At 51.0% G+C, this 21318-nt stretch overlaps 1 protein-coding gene across 1 annotated transcript in view; it reads right to left on the bottom strand.

The window, feature by feature from the left end:
* Positions 1-672: 672 nt before the first annotated feature.
* Positions 673-21318, bottom strand: part of LOC137535556 (zinc finger protein 268-like) — a 73900-nt gene continuing 53254 nt past the window's right edge. The window contains exon 3 of the mRNA XM_068257387.1: positions 673-2165. Coding sequence (XP_068113488.1) covers positions 1038-2165 — 1128 coding nt within the window. The 3' untranslated portion in view covers positions 673-1037. The remainder of the gene's footprint in view (positions 2166-21318) is intronic.

Genomic DNA, 21318 nt, shown 5'->3' on the forward strand with positions numbered 1-21318 from the left:
CCTCATGAAGCGGAGGTAGTTGTGGTGTCAGGTCTAGGTCCGGGTTGAAAGCAGGGAGCATTTCTTGTTTGTCTGGAGTGGAAGGGCCGCTCCTAGATGCCTGGCTCGTCCCGTCGGCCATCTTGGATTGGGCGGGGCGGGAGGCGGCTTGAGAAGAATGCTTTGTAGAGGGCGTAGAGGTGGGATTTTTCTGCCCGTTTTTCTCCTTTCCTTTTCCCGACATGTTCGGTAGTGATATCCCCAAGATTGAGGGCTGTGGCAGTGCTGGAAGTTGTTGCTATTGCGGGTGGTAGCTTGCCAAGGAGCGGAGCGGCGAGATCTCACATGTGGTCTCGTCGGCGCCACGCATGCGCCCTAGGCTGGGAGTTTTTAAAAGCCTCAGGAATCTTTTGCAGGTGTTTAGAGTTAATTAGTTGATTCAGATGATTAGGTTAATAGCTCGTTTGGAGAACCTTTTCATGATATGCTAATTTTTTGAGATAGGAATTTTGGGTTTTCATGAGCTGTATGCCAAAATCATCAACATTAAAACAATAAAAGGCTTGAACTACTTCAGTTGTGTGTAATGAATCTAAAATATATGAAAATCTAATGTTTATCAGTACATTACAGAAAATAATGAACTTTATTCACAATATGCTAATTTTTTTGAGAAGGACCTGTTTATATATATTAATTATAGGAGACAGGCAGAGAGGGGACCGTAGTAATAGCAGTAGTAGTTGTCACTGACTGTCGTCGTCGCACAATATATTGTAGCAGAGCGTACAACCAGCCAATGCCACAACCTAGAAAATGTCAGACGTACGCTAGGGACCAACGCTTACAAACGTCTGGAATAGCAAGCAACTGCTGGAGGAATCGGAGGAGTTTTATATAGACAGCCAAAGAGCAGCAACAATCTAATGCACTGACCAGCATGAGAGTCCTCGGGAATCAGCGTAAAATGCTGCCATGTAAAAAGAAACACAAACATTACAAAAGAACATTTATGGCCAAAACACTTCCCACACTCAGTACACACATAGGGCTTCTCATCAGTGTGACATCTCATGTCTCATAAGGCTTCGTTTCTCTCCAAAACATTTCCCACACTCAGCACATGAATAGGGCTTCTCACCAGTGTGACATCTCTCATGTCTGACAAGGCTTCCTTTCCGTCCAAAACATTTCCCACACTCAGCACATGAATAGGGCTTCTCACCAGTGTGAGATCTCTCATGTCTGACAAGGCTTCCTTTCGGTCCAAAACATTTCCCACACTCTGCACATGAATAGGGCTTCTCACCAGTGTGAGTTCTCTCATGCGTGACAAGGTGTATTTTACGTCCAAAACATTTCCCACACTCAGCACATGAATAGGGCTTTACACCAGTGTGAGATCTCTCATGTTTGACAAGGTCGGATTTCAGTCCAAAACGTTTCCCACACTCTGCACATGAATAGGGTTTGACACCAGTGTGAGATCTCTCATGTACAACAAGCTCTGATTTCTGTCCAAAACATTTCCCACACTCAGCACATGAATAGGGCTTCTCACCAGTGTGAGATCTCTCATGTATGACAAGGCGTGATTTCTGTCCAAAACTTTTCCCACACTCAGCACATGAATAGAGCGTCTCACCAGTGTGAGATCTCTCATGTATGACAAGCTGTGATTTCTGTCCAAAACATTTCCCACACTCAGCACATGAAAATGGCTTTTCACCGGTGTGAGATCTCTCATGTCTGACAAGGATTGATTTCTGTACAAAACATTTCCCACACTCAGCACATGAATAAGGCTTCTCATCAGTGTGCGATTTCTCGTGACTGACAAGATATGATTTCTGCTTAAAACATTTCCCACACTCAGCACATGAATAGGGCTTCTCACCAGTGTGAGATCTCTCATGTTTGACAAGGTTTGATTTTTGTCCAAAACATTTCCCACACTCAGCACATGAATAGAGCTTCTCACCAGTGTGAGATCTCTCATGTCTGACAAGGTTTGATTTCTGTCCAAAACATTTCCCACACTCAGCACATGAAAATGGCTTTTCACCGGTGTGAGATCTCTCATGTTTGACAAGGTTTGATTTCTGTCCAAAACATTTCCCACACTCAGCACATGAATAGGGCTTCTCACCAGTGTGAGATCTCTCATGAATGACAAGGTGTGATTTCTGTCCAAAACATTTCCCACATGTGGAACAGGAATAAGACCCTCCAGCAGGGGGAGAGCTGTGCTGGGCATGAGGCCCCTCAGGGTTAGACAGGTGAGGGGAGTCTGGGGGAAAATTTGGGGTCACTAGGATATCTGCAGGAGACTCTTGTCCAGTGACATCATCATCCGTTGTACAGTCTGTGGATACAGACAGACGAGTCTCTGAGAGGTTCCTGATGCCGGGACTCCGCGCTGCAAATAGAGAAACATCATCACTTCCTGTTAGAGAATTCTGAGGGGAGGAGCAATTATCATTAGCGAGGGTCAGTGAGCTGCTGAGAATTCCAAAATGATGCAAAGATGATGCAGATTGGAAATGGGCCAGATGCAGCATCTGCATAACTCTGCATATAATTATAATATAATTTGCACCATCTCAGAGTTATGGGCATGTCACTGACCATCGCTAGTTATCAGCCTGACAGAGAACTGCAGAAGGTTGTGCTCATTACAGGCGGCCAATCACACAACCATAATTTTACGTGCAAATTTTATGTATCTTGAAATTTGGACAATGCAATACATTTCCTGGGAAATGTGATTATCTGCATACAATTTGCATTATATTTGCATACAAGTACAGAGTTACCTACATCTCTTTGACCTTCCTACACATAAAGCATTGGCCATACATGGAAAGCAGGGAATTGTAGAGCTTGATCAGAATGCACTAGTTCTTTCAGCACCGGGGACAGTGTATTCGCCATTATTTTTGTGAAGACCTTTAGATCTTTATTTAATAGAGAAATAGGTCTGTAGCTTGAGCAGGAAGCAGAATCCTTCCCTTCCTTTATAATCACTGAGATATGGGAGGCTAGCGATTCATGTCCAAATTTACCACAAATCCACCCTCTATACGTAAGGAAGTCAATGCCCTTAACCAAAAGGGTTCTAATATATCTCAGTATTTTCTATTATAGTCTAAAGAGAAGCCATCGGGTCCAGGAGCTTTCCTCCTTGACATTTGCCCCACAGCCTCAAATAATTCCTCCGCTGTAATTAATATTTCCATACTAACCTCTAAAGGGCCAAGCCTGAGGCTTCCTCCATTCCCTCCTCCTCCCCCGCTTCTCATCCCCCACCTCTTGGGACATCTTCTTCTATTTTGCATAGTTTGCTAGAGTAGGAACCGAACATCCTAGTCAGTGATTCATTTCCATGATGTTTCTGACCATGTGTGTCGCAGAGAAAAGGAACATAGTTAGATGTCTGTTGCTGTTTCAGGGTTCTGGCCAACAGCCCCCCCCCCCCTCCTTATTGCCAAATTCATAAAAGCTCCCCTTACATCTCATGGCAGCGTATTTTGCCTTTGTACAAAGGATATTATTAAGTGTTTCCCTTTTCCTTGTAAGCTCTCCCAACACCTCCTTACTCAGTGTATTTTTATGTAAGAGTTCCAATTTCTCAATTTCTGTTACACAGGTCATTACCTCTCTTTCTCGCTCCTTCTCCAGCCAACTACCTTCTCTGATCAAAGTCCCTCTTATCACCGCTTTGTGAGCTTCCCAGACCAATAAGGGGGAGTATCCTCCTTATCATTCTCTTTCGAGTATACCTTCAATTCACTTGCTATCCTCCCTGCTATCTCTTCAGTTCTCAGGAGTGAGCGGTTTAGACTCCAACTCCATGGTCCATTCCTTATTATTTTCCGTCCTATATGTAACTTGATAGATGAATGATCCGAGATCAGGGCCGTTTCTATCTTAGTTTCATCTTCTTCCGAAAGTAAATTATGAGACATCAAAAAATAATCTATGCAGGAGGAGGAGTTACGAGGGGAGGAATAGAACATATAATCTCTCATTGAGGGGTGTTGGATACGCCGAATATCGATTAGTTGTCGTTTTATGAGAGCACGTTTAACCCTTTGTATGGCTCCCTTTGTGAGAGCGGATCTCCCTGTAGAGGAATCCATAGAGGGATCCAATACTAAATTTACATCACCCGCTATCAGTATTGATCCCTCAGAGAACTCAACCAACCTAGACAGGTAGGCATAGACTACCCCCAGCGTCATCCTACGAGAATTAATAAGTCCCTTTACCAACAAATATCTTCCTTGTGTGTCTCCACTTACCTCCGCCTCTTCAAGCCTAACATTACTGGCCAGTACTATCGCTACCCCCCTACTCCTTGTGTGTCTCCACTTACCTCCGTCTCTTCAAGCCTAATATTACTGGCCAGTACTATCGCTACACCCCTACTGCTTGTGTGTCTCCACTTACCTCCGCCACTTCAAGCCTAACATTACTGGCCAGTACTATCGCTACCCCCCTACTCCTTGTGTGTCTCCACGTATCTCCGGCTCTCCAAGCCTAACATTACTGGCCAGTACTATCGCTACCCCCCTACTCCTTGGGTGTCTCCACGTACCTCCGCCTCTCCAAGCCTAACATTACTGGCCAGTACTATCGCGACCCCCCTACTCCTTGTGTGTCTCCACTTACCTCCGCCTCTCCAAGCCTAACATTACTGGCCAGTACTATCGCTACCCCCTACTCCTTGTGTGTCTCCACTTACCTCCGCCTCTCCAAGCCTAACATTACTGGCCAGTACTATCGCTACCCCCTACTCCTTGTGTGTCTCCACTTACCTCCGCCTCTTCAAGCCTAACATTACTGGCCAGTACTATCACTACCCCCCCTACTCCTTGTGTGTCTCCAGATACCTCCGCCTCTTCAAGCCTAACATTACTGGCCAGTACTATCACTACCCCCCTACTCCTTGCGTGTCTCCACGTACCTCCGCCTCTTCAAGCCTAACATTACTGGCCAGTACTATCGCTACCCCCCTACTCCTTGTGTGTCTCCACTTACCTCCGCCTCTTCAAGCCTAACATTACTGGTCAGTACTATCACTACCCCCCTACTCCTTGTGTGTCTCCACTTACCTCCGCCTCTTCAAGCCTAACATTACTGGCCAGTACTATCGCTACCCCCCTACTCCTTGTATGTCTCCACTTACCTCCGCCTCTTCAAGCCTAACATTACTGGTCAGTACTATCACTACCCCCCTACTCCTTGTGTGTCTCCACTTACCTCCGCCTCTTCAAGCCTAACATTACTGGCCAGTACTATCGCTACCCCCCTACTCCTTGTAAGTCTCCACTTACCTCCGCCTCTCCAAGCCTAACATTACTGGCCAGTACTATCGCTACCACCCTACTCCTTGTGCGTCTCCACTTACCTCCGCCTCTTCAAGCCTAACATTACTGGCCAGTACTATCGCTACCCCCCTACTCCTTGTGTGTCTCCACTTACCTCCGCCTCTTCAAGCCTAACATTACTGGCCAGTACTATCACTACCCCCCTACTCCTTGTGTGTCTCCACTTACCTCCGCCTCTCCAAGCCTAACATTACTGGCCAGTACTATCGCTACCCCCCTACTCCTTGTGTGTCTCCACTTACCTCCGCCTCTTCAAGCCTAACATTACTGGCCAGTACTATCGCTACCCCCCTACTCCTTGTGTGTCTCCACGTACCTCCGCCTCTTCAAGCCTAACATTACTGGCCAGTACTATCGCTACCCCCCTACTCCTTGTGTGTCTCCACTTACCTCCGCCTCTTCAAGCCTAACATTACTGGCCAGTACTATAGCTACCCCCCTACTCCTTGTGTGTCTCCACTTACCTCCGCCTCTTCAAGCCTAACATTACTGGCCAGTACTATCGCTACTCCCCTACTCCTTGTGTGTCTCCACGTACCTCCGCCTCTCCAAGCCTAACATTACTGGCCAGTACTATCGCTACCCCCCTACTCCTTGTGTGTCTCCACTTACCTCCGCCTCTTCAAGCCTAACATTAGTGGCTAGTACTATCGCTACCCCCCTACTCCTTGCGTGTCTCCACGTACCTCCGCCTCTTCAAGCCTAACATTACTGGCCAGTACTATCGCTACTCCCCTACTCCTTGTGTGTCTCCACGTACCTCCGCCTCTTCAAGCCTAACATTACTGGCCAGTACCATCGCTACCCCCATACTCCTTGTGTGTCTCCACTTACCTCCGCCTCTTCAAGCCTAACATTACTGGCCAGTACTATCGCTACCCCCCTACTCCTTGTATGTCTCCGCTTACCTCCGCCTCTTCAAGCCTAATATTACTGGCCAGTACTATCGCTACCTCCTACTCCTTGTGTGTCTCCACTTACCTCCGCCTCTTCAAGCCTAACATTACTGGCCAGTACTATCGCTACCCCCCTACTCCTTGTGTGTCTCCACTTACCTCCGCCTCTTCAAGCCTAACATTACTGGCCAGTACTATCGCTACCTCCCTACTCCTTGTGTGTCTCCACTTACCTCTGCCTCTTCAAGCCTAACATTAGTGGCTAGTACTATCGCTACCCCCCTACTCCTTGTGTGTCTCCACTTACCTCCGCCTCTCCAAGCCTAACATTACTGGCCAGTACTATCGCTACCCCCCTACTCCTTGTGTGTCTCCACTTACCTCCGCCTCTCCAAGCCTAACATTACTGGCCAGTACTATCGCTACCCCCCTACTCCTTGTGTGTCTCCACTTACCTCCGCCTCTCCAAGCCTAACATTACTGGCCAGTACTATCGCTACCCCCTACTCCTTGTGTGTCTCCACTTACCTCCGCCTCTTCAAGCCTAACATTACTGGCCAGTACTATCACTACCCCCCCTACTCCTTGTGTGTCTCCAGATACCTCCGCCTCTTCAAGCCTAACATTACTGGCCAGTACTATCACTACCCCCCTACTCCTTGCGTGTCTCCACGTACCTCCGCCTCTTCAAGCCTAACATTACTGGCCAGTACTATCGCTACCCCCCTACTCCTTGTGTGTCTCCACTTACCTCCGCCTCTTCAAGCCTAACATTACTGGTCAGTACTATCACTACCCCCCTACTCCTTGTGTGTCTCCACTTACCTCCGCCTCTTCAAGCCTAACATTACTGGCCAGTACTATCGCTACCCCCCTACTCCTTGTATGTCTCCACTTACCTCCGCCTCTCCAAGCCTAACATTACTGGCCAGTACTATCGCTACCACCCTACTCCTTGTGCTTCTCCACTTACCTCCGCCTCTTCAAGCCTAACATTACTGGAAAGTACTATCACTACCCCCCTACTCCTTGTGTGTCTCCACTTACCTCCGCCTCTCCAAGCCTAACATTACTGGCCAGTACTATCGCTACCCCCCTACTCCTTGTGTGTCTCCACTTACCTCCGCCTCTTCAAGCCTAACATTACTGGCCAGTACTAACGCTACCCCCCTACTCCTTGTGTGTCTCCACGTACCTCCGCCTCTTCAAGCCTAACATTACTGGCCAGTACTATCGCTACCCCCCTACTCCTTGTGTGTCTCCACTTACCTCCGCCTCTTCAAGCCTAACATTACTGGCCAGTACTATCGCTACCCCCCTACTCCTTGTGTGTCTCCACTTACCTCCGTCTCTTCAAGCCTAACATTACTGGCCAGTACTATCGCTACCCCCCTACTCCTTGTGTGTCTCCACTTACCTCCGTCTCTTCAAGCCTAATATTACTGGCCAGTACTATCGCTACACCCCTACTGCTTGTGTGTCTCCACTTACCTCCGCCACTTCAAGCCTAACATTACTGGCCAGTACTATCGCTACCCCCCTACTCCTTGTGTGTCTCCACGTATCTCCGGCTCTCCAAGCCTAACATTACTGGCCAGTACTATCGCTACCCCCCTACTCCTTGTGTGTCTCCACGTACCTCCGCCTCTCCAAGCCTAACATTACTGGCCAGTACTATCGCTACCCCCCTACTCCTTGTGTGTCTCCACTTACCTCCGCCTCTTCAAGCCTAACATTACTGGCCAGTACTATCGCTACCCCCCTACTCCTTGTGTGTCTCCACGTACCTCCGCCTCTTCAAGCCTAACATTACTGGCCAGTACTATCGCTACCCCCCTACTCCTTGTGTGTCTCCACTTACCTCCGCCTCTTCAAGCCTAACATTACTGGCCAGTACTATAGCTACCCCCCTACTCCTTGTGTGTCTCCACTTACCTCCGCCTCTTCAAGCCTAACATTACTGGCCAGTACTATCGCTACCCCCCTACTCCTTGTGTGTCTCCACGTACCTCCGCCTCTCCAAGCCTAACATTACTGGCCAGTACTATCGCTACCCCCCTACTCCTTGTGTGTCTCCACTTACCTCCGCCTCTTCAAGCCTAACATTAGTGGCTAGTACTATCGCTACCCCCCTACTCCTTGCGTGTCTCCACGTACCTCCGCCTCTTCAAGCCTAACATTACTGGCCAGTACTATCGCTACTCCCCTACTCCTTGTGTGTCTCCACGTACCTCCGCCTCTTCAAGCCTAACATTACTGGCCAGTACCATCGCTACCCCCATACTCCTTGTGTGTCTCCACTTACCTCCGCCTCTTCAAGCCTAACATTACTGGCCAGTACTATCGCTACCCCCCTACTCCTTGTATGTCTCCGCTTACCTCCGCCTCTTCAAGCCTAATATTACTGGCCAGTACTATCGCTACCTCCTACTCCTTGTGTGTCTCCACTTACCTCCGCCTCTTCAAGCCTAACATTACTGGCCAGTACTATCGCTACCCCCCTACTCCTTGTGTGTCTCCACTTACCTCCGCCTCTTCAAGCCTAACATTACTGGCCAGTACTATCGCTACCCCCCTACTCCTTGTGTGTCTCCACTTACCTCTGCCTCTTCAAGCCTAACATTAGTGGCTAGTACTATCGCTACCCCCCTACTCCTTGTGTGTCTCCACTTACCTCCGCCTCTCCAAGCCTAACATTACTGGCCAGTACTATCGCTACCCCCCTACTCCTTGTGTGTCTCCACTTACCTCCGCCTCTCCAAGCCTAACATTACTGGCCAGTACTATCGCTACCCCCCTACTCCTTGTGTGTCTCCACTTACCTCCGCCTCTCCAAGCCTAACATTACTGGCCAGTACTATCGCTACCCCCTACTCCTTGTGTGTCTCCACTTACCTCCGCCTCTTCAAGCCTAACATTACTGGCCAGTACTATCACTACCCCCCCTACTCCTTGTGTGTCTCCAGATACCTCCGCCTCTTCAAGCCTAACATTACTGGCCAGTACTATCACTACCCCCCTACTCCTTGCGTGTCTCCACGTACCTCCGCCTCTTCAAGCCTAACATTACTGGCCAGTACTATCGCTACCCCCCTACTCCTTGTGTGTCTCCACTTACCTCCGCCTCTTCAAGCCTAACATTACTGGTCAGTACTATCACTACCCCCCTACTCCTTGTGTGTCTCCACTTACCTCCGCCTCTTCAAGCCTAACATTACTGGCCAGTACTATCGCTACCCCCCTACTCCTTGTATGTCTCCACTTACCTCCGCCTCTCCAAGCCTAACATTACTGGCCAGTACTATCGCTACCACCCTACTCCTTGTGCTTCTCCACTTACCTCCGCCTCTTCAAGCCTAACATTACTGGCCAGTACTATCGCTACCCCCCTACTCCTTGTGTGTCTCCACTTACCTCCGCCTCTTCAAGCCTAACATTACTGGAAAGTACTATCACTACCCCCCTACTCCTTGTGTGTCTCCACTTACCTCCGCCTCTCCAAGCCTAACATTACTGGCCAGTACTATCGCTACCCCCCTACTCCTTGTGTGTCTCCACTTACCTCCGCCTCTTCAAGCCTAACATTACTGGCCAGTACTATCGCTAACCCCTACTCCTTGTGTGTCTCCACGTACCTCCGCCTCTTCAAGCCTAACATTACTGGCCAGTACTATCGCTACCCCCCTACTCCTTGTGTGTCTCCACTTACCTCCGCCTCTTCAAGCCTAACATTACTGGCCAGTACTATAGCTACCCCCCTACTCCTTGTGTGTCTCCACTTACCTCCGCCTCTTCAAGCCTAACATTACTGGCCAGTACTATCGCTACCCCCCTACTCCTTGTGTGTCTCCACGTACCTCCGCCTCTCCAAGCCTAACATTACTGGCCAGTACTATCGCTACCCCCCTACTCCTTGTGTGTCTCCACTTACCTCCGCCTCTCCAAGCCTAACATTACTGGCCAGTACTATCGCTACCCCCCTACTCCTTGTGTGTCTCCACTTACCTCCGCCTCTTCAAGCCTAACATTACTGGCCAGTACTATCGCTACCCCCCTACTTCTTGTGTGTCTCCACTTACCTCCGCCTCTTCAAGCCTAACATTACTGGCCAGTACTATCGCTACCCCCCTACTCCTTGTGTGTCTCCACTTACCTCCGCCTCTTCAAGCCTAACATTAGTGGCTAGTACTATCGCTACCCCCCTACTCCTTGCGTGTCTCCACGTACCTCCGCCTCTTCAAGCCTAACATTACTGGCCAGTACTATCGCTACTCCCCTACTCCTTGTGTGTCTCCACGTACCTCCGCCTCTTCAAGCCTAACATTACTGGCCAGTACCATCGCTACCCCCATACTCCTTGTGTGTCTCCACTTACCTCCGCCTCTTCAAGCCTAACATTACTGGCCAGTACTATCGCTACCCCCCTACTCCTTGTATGTCTCCGCTTACCTCCGCCTCTTCAAGCCTAACATTACTGGCCAGTACTATCGCTACCTCCTACTCCTTGTGTGTCTCCACTTACCTCCGCCTCTTCAAGCCTAACATTACTGGCCAGTACTATCGCTACCCCCCTACTCCTTGTGTGTCTCCACTTACCTCCGCCTCTTCAAGCCTAACATTACTTGCCAGTACTATCGCTACCTCCCTACTCCTTGTGTGTCTCCACTTACCTTCGCCTCTTCAAGCCTAACATTAGTGGCTAGTACTATCGCTACCCCCCTACTCCTTGTGTGTCTCCACTTACCTCCGCCTCTCCAAGCCTAACATTACTGGCCAGTACTATCGCTACCCCCCTACTCCTTGTGTGTCTCCACTTACCTCCGCCTCTCCAAGCCTAACATTACTGGCCAGTACTATCGCTACCCCCCTACTCCTTGTGTGTCTCCACTTACCTCCGCCTCTCCAAGCCTAACATTACTGGCCAGTACTATCGCTACCCCCTACTCCTTGTGTGTCTCCACTTACCTCCGCCTCTTCAAGCCTAACATTACTGGCCAGTACTATCACTACCCCCCCTACTCCTTGTGTGTCTCCAGATACCTCCGCCTCTTCAAGCCTAACATTACTGGCCAGTACTATCACTACCCCCCTACTCCTTGTGTGTCTCCACTTACCTCCGCCTCTCCAAGCCTAACATTACTGGCCAGTACTATCGCTACCCCCCTACTCCTTGTGTGTCTCCACTTACCTCCGCCTCTTCAAGCCTAACATTACTGGCCAGTACTATCGCTACCCCCATACTCCTTGTGTGTCTCCACTTACCTCCGCCTCTTCAAGCCTAACATTACTGGTCAGTACTATCACTACCCCCCTACTCCTTGTGTGTCTCCACTTACCTCCGCCTCTTCAAGCCTAACATTACTGGCCAGTACTATCGCTACCCCCCTACTCCTTGTATGTCTCCACTTACCTCCGCCTCTCCAAGCCTAACATTACTGGCCAGTACTATCGCTACCACCCTACTTCTTGTGCGTCTCCACTTACCTCCGCCTCTTCAAGCCTAACATTACTGGCCAGTACTATCGCTACCCCCCTACTCCTTGTGTGTCTCCACTTACCTCCGCCTCTTCAAGCCTAACATTACTGGCCAGTACTATCGCTACCCCCCTACTCCTTGTGTGTCTCCACTTACCTCCGCCTCTCCAAGCCTAACATTACTGGAAAGTACTATCACTACCCCCCTACTCCTTGTGTGTCTCCACTTACCTCCGCCTCTCCAAGCCTAACATTACTGGCCAGTACTATCGCTACCCCCCTACTCCTTGTGTGTCTCCACTTACCTCCGCCTCTTCAAGCCTAACATTACTGGCCAGTACTATCGCTACCCCCCTACTCCTTGTGTGTCTCCACGTACCTCCGCCTCTTCAAGCCTAACATTACTGGCCAGTACTATAGCTACCCCCCTACTCCTTGTGTGTCTCCACTTACCTCCGCCTCTTCAAGCCTAACATTACTGGCCAGTACTATCGCTACCCCCCTACTCCTTGTGTGTCTCCACGTACCTCCGCCTCTCCAAGCCTAACATTACTGGCCAGTACTATCGCTACCCCCCTACTCCTTGTGTGTCTCCACTTACCTCCGCCTCTCCAAGCCTAACATTACTGGCCAGTACTATCGCTACCCCCCTACTCCTTGTGTGTCTCCACTTACCTCCGCCTCTTCAAGCCTAACATTACTGGCCAGTACTATCGCTACCCCCCTACTCCTTGTGTGTCTCCACTTACCTCCGCCTCTTCAAGCCTAACATTACTGGCCAGTACTATCGCTACCCCCCTACTCCTTGTGTGTCTCCACTTACCTCCGCCTCTTCAAGCCTAACATTAGTGGCTAGTACTATCGCTACCCCCCTACTCCTTGCGTGTCTCCACGTACCTCCGCCTCTTCAAGCCTAACATTACTGGCCAGTACTATCGCTACTCCCCTACTCCTTGTGTGTCTCCACGTACCTCCGCCTCTTCAAGCCTAACATTACTGGCCAGTACCATCGCTACCCCCCTACTCCTTGTGTGTCTCCACTTACCTCCGCCTCTTCAAGCCTAACATTACTGGCCAGTACTATCGCTACCCCCCTACTCCTTGTATGTCTCCGCTTACCTCCGCCTCTTCAAGCCTAACATTACTGGCCAGTACTATCGCTACCTCCTACTCCTTGTGTGTCTCCACTTACCTCCGCCTCTTCAAGCCTAACATTACTGGCCAGTACTATCGCTACCCCCCTACTCCTTGTGTGTCTCCACTTACCTCCGCCTCTTCAAGCCTAACATTACTGGCCAGTACTATCGCTACCTCCCTACTCCTTGTGTGTCTCCACTTACCTCCGCCTCTTCAAGCCTAACATTAGTGGCTAGTACTATCGCTACCCCCCTACTCCTTGTGTGTCTCCACTTACCTCCGCCTCTCCAAGCCTAACATTACTGGCCAGTACTATCGCTACCCCCCTACTCCTTGTGTGTCTCCGCTTACCTCCGCCTCTTCAAGCCTAACATTACTGGCCAGTACTATCACTACCCCCCGACTCCTTGTGTGTCTCCACTTACCTCCGCCTCTTCAAGCCTAACATTACTGGCCAGTACTATCGCTACCCCCCTACTCCTTGTGTGTCTCCACTTACCTCCGCCTCTCCAAGCCTAACATTACTGGCCAGTACTATCGCTACCCCCCTACTCCTTGTGTGTCTCCGCTTACCTCCGCCTCTTCAAGCCTAACATTACTGGCCAGTACTATCGCTACCCCCCTACTCCTTGTGTGTCTCCACTTACCTCCGCCTCTCCAAGCCTAACATTAGTGGCCAGTACTATCGCTACCCCCTACTCCTTGTGTGTCTCCACTTACCTCCGCCTCTTCAAGCCTAACATTACTGGCCAGCACTATCGCTACCCCCCTACTCCTTGTGTGTCTCCACTTACCTCCGCCTCTTCAAGCCTAACATTACTGGCCAGTACTATCGCTACCCCCCGACTCCTTGTGCGTCTCCACTTACCTCCGCCTCTTCAAGCCTAACATTACTGGCCAGTACTATCGCTACCCCCCTACTCCTTGTGTGTCTCCACTTACCTCCGCCTCTCCAAGCCTAACATTAGTGGCCAGTACTATCGCTACCCCCTACTCCTTGTGTGTCTCCACTTACCTCCGCCTCTTCAAGCCTAACATTACTGGCCAGTACTATCGCTACCCCCTACTCCTTGTGTGTCTCCACTTACCTCCGCCTCTTCAAGCCTAACATTACTGGCCAGCACTATCGCTACCCCCCTATTCCTTGTGTGTCTCCACTTACCTCCGCCTCTTCAAGCCTAACATTACTGGCCAGTACTATCGCTACCCCCTTACTCCTTGTGTGTCTCCACTTACCTCCGCCTCTTCAAGCCTAACATTAGGGGCCAGTACTATCGCTACCCCCCTACTCCTTGTGTGTCTCCACTTACCTCCGCCTCTTCAAGCCTAACATTAGTGGCCAGTACTATCGCTACCCCCCTACTCCTTGTGTGTCTCCGCTTACCTCCGCCTCTTCAAGCCTAACATTAGTGGCCAGTACTATCGCTACCCCCCTACTCCTTGTGTGTCTCCGCTTACCTCCGCCTCTTCAAGCCTAACATTAGTGGCCAGTACTATCGCTACCCCCCTACTCCTTGTGTGTCTCCGCTTACCTCCGCCTCTTCAAGCCTAACATTAGTGGCCAGTACTATCACTACCCCCCTACTGCTTGTGTGTCTCCACGTACCTCCGCCTCTTCAAGCCTAACATTACTGGCCAGTACTATCGCTACCCCCCAACTCCTTGTGTGTCTCCACTTACCTCCGCCTCTTCAAGCCTAACATTACTGGCCAGAACTATTGCTACCCCCCTACTCCTTGTGTGTCTCCACTTACCTCCGCCTCTCCAAGCCTAACATTACTGGCCAGTACTATCGCTACCCCCCTACTCCTTGTGCGTCTCCACTTGCCTCCGCCTCTCCAAGCCTAACATTACTGGCCAGTACTATCGCTACCCCCCTACTCCTTGTGTGTCTCCACTTACCTCCGCCTCTCCAAGCCTAACATTACTGGCCAGTACTATCGCTACCCCCCTACTCCTTGTGTGTCTCCGCTTACCTCCGCCTCTTCAAGCCTAACATTAGGGGCCAGTACTATCGCTACCCCCGTACTCCTTGTGTGTCTCCACTTACCTCCGCCTCTCCAAGTCTAACATTACTGGCCAGTACTATCGCTACCCCCCTACTCCTTGTGTGTCTCCACTTACCTCCGCCTCTTCAAGCCTAACATTACTGGCCAGTACTATCGCTACCCCCCTACTCCTTGTGTGTCTCCACTTACCTCCGCCTCTTCAAGCCTAACATTACTGGCCAGAACTATTGCTACCCCCCTACTCCTTGTGTGTCTCCACTTACCTCCGCCTCTCCAAGCCTAACATTAGTGGCCAGTACTATCGCTACCCCCTACTCCTTGTGTGTCTCCACTTACCTCCGCCTCTTCAAGCCTAACATTACTGGCCAGTACTATCGCTACCCCCTTACTCCTTGTGTGTCTCCACTTACCTCCGCCTCTCCAAGCCTAACATTACTGGCCAGTACCATCGCTACCCCCCTACTCCTTGTGTGCCTCCACTTACCTCCGCCTCTCCAAGCCTAACATTACTGGCCAGTACCATCGCTACCCCCCTACTCCTTGTGTGCCTCCACTTACCTCCGCCTCTCCAAGCCTAACATTACTGGCCAATACTATAACTACCCCCCTACTCCTTGTGTGTCTCCACTTACCTCCGCCTCTTCAAGCCTAACATTACTGGCCAGTACTATAGCTACCCCCCTACTCCTTGTGTGTCTCCACTTACCTCCGCCTCTTCAAGCCTAACATTACTGGCCAGTACTATCGCTACCCCCCGACTCCTTGTGCGTCTCCACTTACCACCGCCTCTTCAAGCCTAACATTACTAACCAGTACTATCGCTACCCCCCTACTCCTTGTGCGTCTCCACTTACCTCCGCCTCTCCAAGCCTAACATTACTGGCCAGTACTATCACTACCCCCCTACTCCTTGTGTGTCCCCACGTACCTCCGCCTCTTCAAGCCTAACATTACTGGCCAGTACTATCACTACCCCCCTACTCCTTGTGTGTTTCCACTTACCTCCACCTCTTCAAGCCTAACATTACTGGCCAGTACTATCGCTACCCCCCCTACTCCTTGTGTGTCTCCACGTACCTCCGCCTCTTCAAGCCTAACATTACTGGCCAGTACTATCGCTACCCCCCTACTCCTTGCGTCTGGGGTATTGCTATAAAAGGCAGAAGGGAATTTCCTGATGGTAATCATTGGCTGCTGGTCCCCCTGAAATGAGTCTCCTGGAGGAATGCTATCTGGATCTTATCTCTATATAAACACCGTAATAGTGTAGATTGTTTTCTGGGACATTAAGACCATGGACATTAAGGGAAAATACTATATAATATTCTAATCTATACTTACTTTACATTTTGATGCCATCTACTTATCCTTTCTAATTTTACGGGCATGAGAGAATCGGTCAAGGAAAAATAAAATAAGAAAAAAGAATTAGAATAAGAAACATGAAAAGGCAGAATGACCCATCCTATATGTTGTAGTGGATGTCGGCCACTTACCCCTGTACTGGGATATTGGAGCATGCTTCTCCTGTGCAGAGGGTCTATACCTCTCCATCTGAGGGCTTTCTGCCCCACTGGAGGTTGAGGTTGAGTCATCACAATGGAGTCTGCTCCGCACCCCCTCACGGGACTGGTCCTCTCTATCCTTCCTCTCCATCTTTCCTCTCTCTCTCCACTGCCTCCCCCCACAGATTATCCCTCCTTGAAGAAACAAGACAATCCTTTCTAGAATTCTCTCCTTTACTTCTTCCTGGGCCTCTGAATTACCTTCATCAGGTCCAGGGAAATGGGCCAGGCGTTTCCTCTTACAATAACACAGCAGGCACAGATATAATACCGTTTTATTCACATCAAAGCCTTTAAGGCAAATTATTTCTTTCCTCAGTTGCTATCCCCCCCCCCTATACTCACACCCTTATTATCTAACTTACCAGCAATTCCCACCCCTCCCTCCTGATCTCGGGGCAGTGATCTGCCCTCATTGTAATCCCTCACTTACCCTCCTATTCCCTGCATTCACAAACTTACTATTTACATGCTAATCTCCCCAGGGGGCAATGAAGCGCCCCACACCCACCCGCCTCCCCCCATGTCCCCCTCGTGGGTCTCTTTTCCTTTGGTTTGTAGGTCGAGGGAGGAACTAAGTGCACCCCCGAGTCATGACTAGACACCCTCCCTCCTCTACCCCCCTCACCCCCGAGTGTACATCTATTCTGAAAATCACCCGGCACTTCCTGTCTCACATTTTTGCGTCTTTCTCCACGTGAAAACCATCGACAGATTTAACCCTTTACATTTCCTCTTTTTCCCCCTCTTTACATCTCTTCCAATACTTCCAATCTCTGGTGAGTATAACAGGTGAATATTGCAATCAGTGCCGTGCTATTTAAACCCTTAGAATTTTTTATTCCAACAACCTTTATTTTCCCCTCTTTGCCCGGGCACCGGGGTGGGGGGCGCCAATCGCCCGCCCCCGATGCCCGGCCAAACCACCCCTCTCCCCCCACTCTCCCCCTGAGGAGTCAGGCAGTGGGCGCAGGGTAGTAAAGCAAGCCTGCCATACCTAGGTGATGGGAGGAGTCAGGCAGTGGGTGCAGGGTAGTAAAGCAAGCCTGTCATACTGAGGTGATGGGAGGAGACAGGCAGTGGGTGCAGGGCACTAAAGCAAGCCTGACATACTGAGGTGATGGGAGGAGTCAGGCAGTGGGTGCAGGGTAGTAAAGCAAGCCTGACATACTGAGGTGATGGGAGGAGTCAGGCAGTGGGAGCAGGGTAGTAAAGCAATCCTGACATACTGAGGTGATGGGAAGAGTCAGGCAGTGGGTGCAGGGTAGTAAAGCAAGCCTGACATACTGAGGTGATGGGAGGAGTCAGGCAGTGGGAGCAGGGTAGTAAAGCAATCCTGACATAATGAGGTGATGGGAGGAGTCAGGCAGTGGGAGCAGGGCAATAAAGCAATCCTGACATACTGAGGTGATGGGAGGAGTCAGGCAGTGGGCGGGCACTAAAGCAAGCCTGACATACTGAGGTGATGGGAGGAGTCCGGCAGTGGGTGCAGGGCAGTAAAGCAAGCCTGACATACTGAGGTGATGGTAGGAGTCAGGCAGTGGGTACAGGGTAGTAAAGCAAGCCTGACATACTGAGGTGATGGGAGGAGTCAGGCAGTGGGTGCGGGGTAGTAAAGCAAGCCTTACATACAGAGGTGATGGGAGGAGTCAGGCAGTGGGTGCAGGGTAGTAAAGCAAGCCTGACATACTGAGGTGATGGGAGGAGTCAGGCAGTGGGGGCAGGGTAGTAAAGCAAGCCTGACATACTGAGGTGATAGGAGGAGTCAGGCAGTGGGTGCAGGGTAGTAAAGCAAGCCTGACATACTGAGGTGATGGGAGGAGCCAGGCAGTGGGTGCAGGGCACAAAAGGAAGCCTGACATACTGAGGTGATGGGAGGAGTCAGGCAGTGGGGGCAGTGTAGTAAAGCAAGCCTGACATACTGAGGTGATGGGAGGAGTCAGGCAGTGGGTGCAGGGTAGTAAAGCAAGCCTGACATACTGAGGTGATGGGAGGAGTCAGGCAGCGGGGGCAGGGCACTAAAGCAAGCCTGACATACTGAGGTGATGGGAGGAGTCAGGCAGCGGGTGCAGGGTAGTAAAGCAAGCCTGACATACTGAGGTGATGGGAGGAGTCAGGCAGTGGGTGCAGGGTAGTAAAGCAAGCCTGACATACTGAGGTGATGGGAGGAGTCAGGCAGTGGGGGCAGGGTAGTAAAGCAAGCCTGACATACTGAGGTGATGGGAGGAGTCAGGCAGTGGGTGCAGGGTAGTAAAGCAAGCCTGACATACTGAGGTGGTGGGAGGAGTCAGGCAGTGGGTGCAGGGTAGTAAAGCAAGCCTGACATACTGAGGTGATGGGAGGAGTCAGGCAGTGGGTGCAGGGTAGTAAAGCAAGCCTGACATACTGAGGTGATGGGAGGAGTCAGGCAGTGGGTGGAGGGTACTAAAGCAAGCCTGATATACTTAGATGATGGGAGGAGTCAGAAATTGGGTGCAGGGTAGTAAAGCAAGCCTGACATACTGAGGTGATGGGAGGAGTCAGGCAGTGGGTGCAGGGTAGTAAAGCAAGCCTGACATACTGAGGTGATGGGAGGAGTCAGGCAGTGGGTGCAGGGTAGTAAAGTAAGCCTGACATGCTGAGGTGATGGGAGGAGTCAGGCAGGGGTGCAGGGTAGTAAAGCAAGTCTGACATACTGAGGTGATGGGAGGAGTCAGGCAGTGGGTGCAGGGCACTAAAGCAAGCCTGACATACTGAGGTGATGGGAGGAGTCAGGCAGTGGGTGCAGGGTAGTAAAGCAAGCCTGATATACTGAGGTGATGGGAGGAGACAGGCAGTGGGTGCAGGGTAGTAAAGTGAGCCTGACATACTGAGGTGATGGGAGGAGCCAGGCAGTGGGTGCAGGGTAGTAAAGTGAGCCTGACATACTGAGGTGATGGGAGGAGTCAGACAGTGGGTGCAGGGTAGTAAAACAAGCCTGACATACTGAGGTGATGGGAGGAGTCAGGCAGTGGGTGTAGGGCAGTAAAGCAAGCCTGACATACTGAGGTGATGGGAGGAGTCAGACAGTGGGTGCAGGGTAGTAAAGCAAGCCTGACATACTGAGATGATGGGAGGAGTCAGACAGTGGGTGCAGGGTAGTAAAGCAAGCCTGACATACTGAGGTGATGGGAGGAGTCAGGCAGTGGGTGCAGGGTAGTAAAGCAAGCCTGACATACTGAGGAGATGGGAGGAGTCAGACAGTGGGTGCAGGGTAGTAAAGCAAGCCTGACATACTGAGGAGATGGGAGGAGTCAGGCAGTGGGTGCAGGGTAGTAAAGCAAGCCTGACATACTGAGATGATGGGAGGAGTCAGGCAGTGGGTGCAGGGCAGAAAAGCAAGCCTGACATACTGAGATGATGGGAGGAGTAAGGCAGTGGGTGCAGGGCAGAAAAGCAAGCCTGACATACTGAGGTGATGGGAGGAGTCAGGCAGTGGGTGCAGGGTAGTAAAGCAAGCCTGACATACTGAGGTGATGGAAGGAGTCAGGCAGTGGGTGCAGGGCACTAAAGCAAGCCTGTCATACTGAGGTGATGGGAGGAGTCAGGCAGTGGGTGTAGGGCAGTAAAGCAAGCCTGGCATACTGAGGTGATGGGAGGAGTCAGGCAGTGGGTGCAGGGTAGTAAAGCAAGCCTGACATTCTGAGGTGATGGGAGGAGTTAGGCAGTGGGTGCAGGGTAGTAAAGCAAGCCTGGCATACTGAGGTGATGGGAGGAGTCAGGCAGTGGGTGTAGGGCAGTAAAGCAAGCCTGGCATACTGAGGTGATGGGAGGAGTCAGGCAGTGGGTGCAGGGCAGTAAAGCAAGCCTGTCATACTGAGGTGATAGGAGGAGTCAGGCAGTGGGTGCAGGGTAGTAAAGTGAGCCTGACATACTGAGGTGATGGGAGGAGTCAGGCAGTGGGTGCAGGGCACTAAAGCAAGCCTGACATACTGAGGTGATGGGAGGAGTCAGGCAGTGGGTGTAGGGTAGTAAACCAAGCCTGTCATACTGAGGTGATGGGAGGAGTCAGGCAGTGGGTGCAGGGTAGTAAAGCAAGTCTGACATACTGAGGTGATGGGAGGAGTCAGGCAGTGGGTGCAGGGTAGTAAAGTGAGCCTGACATACTGAGGTGATGGGAGGAGTCAGGCAGTGGGTGCAGGGCACTAAAGCAAGCCTGACATACTGAGGTGATGGGAGGAGTCAGGCAGTGGGTGTAGGGCAGTAAAGGAAGCCTGACATACTGAGGTGAAGGGAGGAGTCAGGCAGTGGGTGCAGGGTAGTAAACCAAGCCTGTCATACTGAGGTGATGGGAGGAGTCAGGCAGTGGGTGCAGGGTAGTAAAGCAAGCCTGACATACTGAGGTGATGGGAGGAGTCAGGCAGTGGGTGTAGGGTAGTAAAGCAAGCCTGACATACTGAGGTGATGGGAGGAGTCAGGCAGTGGGTGCAGGGTAGTAAAGCAAGCCTGACATACTGAGGTGATGGGAGGAGTCAGGCAGTGGGTGTAGGGCAGTACAGCAAGCCTGACATACTGAGGTGATGGAAGGAGTCAGGCAGTGGGTGCAGGGTAGTAAAGCAAGCCTGACATACTGAGATGATGGGAGGAGTCAGGCAGTGGGTGCAGGGCAGTAAAGCAAGCCTGACATACTGAGGTGATGGGAGGAGTCAGGCAGTGGGTGCAGGGTAGTAAAGCAAGCCTGACATACTGAGGTGATGGGAGGAGTCAGGCAGTGGGTGCAGGGTAGTAAAGTGAGCCTGACATACTGAGGTGATGGGAGGAGTCAGGCAGTGGGTGCAGGGCACTAAAGCAAGCCTGTCATACTGAGGTGATGGGAGGAGTCAGGCAGTGGGTGTAGGGCAGTAAA

This window comes from Hyperolius riggenbachi, chromosome 10 (genome assembly GCF_040937935.1).
Source record: "Hyperolius riggenbachi isolate aHypRig1 chromosome 10, aHypRig1.pri, whole genome shotgun sequence".
In the NCBI taxonomy this organism is placed as follows: Eukaryota; Metazoa; Chordata; class Amphibia; order Anura; family Hyperoliidae; genus Hyperolius; species Hyperolius riggenbachi.